Here is a 651-nt window from a genome sequence, read left to right on the forward strand (position 1 = left end):
CGCGCGCCCCTCCGCTGCCCGCGCCTGTCCCCAGGTACCCCTCACCTGTGAGTCATCCTCCCTCCGGCCCCTCGGCTCTGTCGTCCTCCCAGCCCTGTTTTCCACGAGTTGCATTAATCATCGTCATCCTCGCTCCCATCTTCACCACAGCGTTAATATTATTTGAACACTCACAGTGTTCTGAACAGCAGGGTGGAACACCCTCTGGATGCGTGTCGTTTCCTTTCTGCCACCATGTCGTTCTCATTTAATAGTCAAGTGTTCACCGCCACGATAATGAGATTTTCTAGATTAGTGTTGACACACGCGCGTGAGCACACACACACGCGCGCGCGCACACACGCACCACACCCCTCCAGCAGCCCGGATGGGAGGGCGCGCTGTATTCTTCAGGGCAGCGTCTGTCTTGACCGCTTTCCCCAGGACGGCTCCGCAGTGCGTCCTTTTTGCCCCTCCAGTGCCTCCCACAACACAGTGACTCTTTAATTTGTCACTTGGGGCTCTGGGGAGTCTTAGCACCCACATAACTGTTGTCCAGAATGGATTATCCACTCTAATCCCGCTGATGATACCCTCCCTCGCCGTCTGTTCTCTTCTTGGCGTCTGTAGGTACTTCTCCAAGACGCTGATCCCAGATAAGAAAACCACTGC

The 651-nt window shown here is 55.6% G+C and overlaps 1 protein-coding gene across 1 annotated transcript in view; it reads right to left on the reverse strand.

The window, feature by feature from the left end:
* LOC109117846 (regulating synaptic membrane exocytosis protein 1-like) overlaps positions 1-429 on the reverse strand; it is a gene marked incomplete at its 3' end in the record, with an annotated part of 222,763 nt that extends 222,334 nt beyond the window's left edge. The window contains exon 1 of the mRNA XM_019206588.2: positions 175-429. Coding sequence (XP_019062133.1) covers positions 175-236 — 62 coding nt within the window. The remainder of the gene's footprint in view (positions 1-174) is intronic.
* Positions 430-651: the final 222 nt, after the last annotated feature.

Source organism: Fukomys damarensis, unplaced genomic scaffold, assembly GCF_012274545.1.
Source record: "Fukomys damarensis isolate Sample0158 unplaced genomic scaffold, DMR_v1.0_HiC HiC_scaffold_27, whole genome shotgun sequence".
NCBI lineage: Eukaryota > Metazoa > Chordata > Mammalia > Rodentia > Bathyergidae > Fukomys > Fukomys damarensis.